The 2,282-nt window shown below is 33.3% G+C and overlaps 1 protein-coding gene across 1 annotated transcript; it reads right to left on the reverse strand.

Moving 5' to 3' along the window:
• Window positions 1-874: 874 nt before the first annotated feature.
• THITE_2047669 (uncharacterized protein) lies at window positions 875-1,126 on the reverse strand (the record flags this gene model as incomplete). Its single annotated transcript, XM_003652379.1, has 1 exon — window positions 875-1,126. A coding segment is annotated over one exon (252 nt), but the record flags the coding sequence as incomplete, so codon positions are not given.
• Window positions 1,127-2,282: the final 1,156 nt, after the last annotated feature.

The raw sequence follows: 2,282 nt of genomic DNA on the forward strand, positions 1-2,282 counted from the left end.
GGTCGTTGAGGTAAGCTATAGTCAGCTTGGCTTTAAACTCGTTACTAATAACTAGCTCGAAGATACTAATGTCTATAATATAGTATTCCTTAGTGTCGATCTAGGTAGTAGACTAAATATCCTCTAGTTCGTTAGTAGCGTCTTAGGTTTCGTTAAGGGTATCCTCCTCGAAGGTCGATAGATATAACAAGGCGTTTAATATAACGTTAAGCTTTCCTAGTATATAGAAGATATTGAAGTCGAACTAGGATAGCTAGTTTATAGCGTTAGCGAGCTTTAGGTTAGCCTTTATAAGATCTATAGTAGTAAGAGACGTATACTTTATAATACCTCTAGTCGCTATATAGTCTATTAAGATGTTTATAGGATATTAGTTTAACTATACTATTTTCTAGAGCTTCCTAACTACTTATACGATAGTAGCGACTTCTACTTCTATACTCCTATACTTCCTTTCTATATTGGAAGTTAAGTGAGATAAGAATATAATAGGCTAGATCTCGCTATTTAGGATATCTTAGCTAAAGATACTAGTACTATCCTATTTACTATAGAGTTGAAAGACAATTGCTCTATATCCTTTACTACTTATATCGAGCTTAATAAATAGCAGTTTATTAGAGTAGTAATAATATAGGAAGTACTACTTATATAGATATTCCTATAGTAACCTAAAGGACTCTAGTTCCACTAGTATAGACTCGAATTTAACGTTCGAGGTAAATGCCTTCCTAGTATTCTTTGACTTAGCAATAGAAAGGTCTTCGTTTACTCTTCCTTAGGTAAAGAGTTTAGTTTTATAGTCCTATAGAGGCTACGCTTTCGCTATATACTATAGGATACCCTTATATAGCTATCTAGCTATACCAAGGTATTACTCTAAGGTCTTGAGGATATCGAGGAATTTAAGTTTCTTAAATATAGCGATCTTGTCGTCTATCTTAGCTACTCCTTCGCTATTGACTATATAGCTAAGAAGTCTTACTGACGGGTAGGCTACAAAGGATTTTTCTACTGAAATATAAATATATACCTTGTCGAGGATATCGAAAACCGTTTCGATATACTTAAGATACTCCTTTATATTCTTACTAGCGATAATAATGTCGTTGATATAGATATAGACAAAGTGTTTATACTTATAGAACAAGCGGTCTATAAAGCGCTATACAAAAGCTAATGAGTTTTTAAATCCTATTAGTACAACGTTTAAACGTTCTAAATCTCTAGGACTAATGACCACTATACAATTATAGTGTTCTTCTACAACTAGAAGCTAGAAGAAGAATCTAGAGGCGTTGAATACTATAAAGACTATATTGCCTATTATTATATTTATAATATCGTCTTAGTTAGGCAATAGGTATATATCTAGTACCACCAATGTATTTAGGGGCTAGAGGTCTACTATAGCTCTACCTTTCGTTTTTCTAACAATCGTACAATAGACTACGAAGACTAGGTAAGCGATAGGGGTTAGCTAGTCTATAAAGTCCATCTTTCCTTATATATACAATTTGTCGTATTCTTCGTCGACGATCACCTAGTCTTTAGCGTTTAGTAGGTAAACCTAAATGGGCTTAAGCTAATTCTACTATCTATCGATAAACGGAATTCTTATCTTCTAATCCTCTAGTATAGGGACAATGCTATAGTTATAGAAGATATTATACTTGTCTAGCAGTGCCTTTATCTCTTCTATATACCGTTTATCCCTACTATAGACGTTTACCTCTACTACTAACTTGATATATAGGATATTGTCTAGTCTTTCAATGCTATAGGATAGTATATAGAACTCCTACTTAGTAGATAGCTTATATTTATCCTTTGTCAATGTCTCTATTATCAGTTCCTTACTACTAGGCTCTTATTATATAGTTGTTGTCATCTATATATATTTGTCGTCTATAACATTATCCTAGGTCTACTATATAAGGTTCTATACTATTACCTAGATGTCCTCCTCTAGGCTATACTAAAGAAGATGTCCAATGTACTATCCTTCGACAATGGTAATTAGGCGAGTAGTATTGTTCCTTACAACGGCCTAGTATACGCTCTTTATATCTACAATAGCGTCTAGTATACCCTCAACGTATAAAGCGAAGTAGAGCTCGTGTTTCTAGCTACCTAGATTGTCGTTATTAGTGTCTATAGGCTTGAACATAGTCTCAATCAGATATTCTATTATAGGTATAACCGTTATAGTGTTTACAGCTTTCACCTTTTAGATTATTCTTTTCTATTCTATATATACTCTCACCTTTATATTGTAAACG

The sequence above is a fragment of the Thermothielavioides terrestris genome, chromosome 2, assembly GCF_000226115.1.
Source record: "Thermothielavioides terrestris NRRL 8126 chromosome 2, complete sequence".
In the NCBI taxonomy this organism is placed as follows: Eukaryota; Fungi; Ascomycota; class Sordariomycetes; order Sordariales; family Chaetomiaceae; genus Thermothielavioides; species Thermothielavioides terrestris.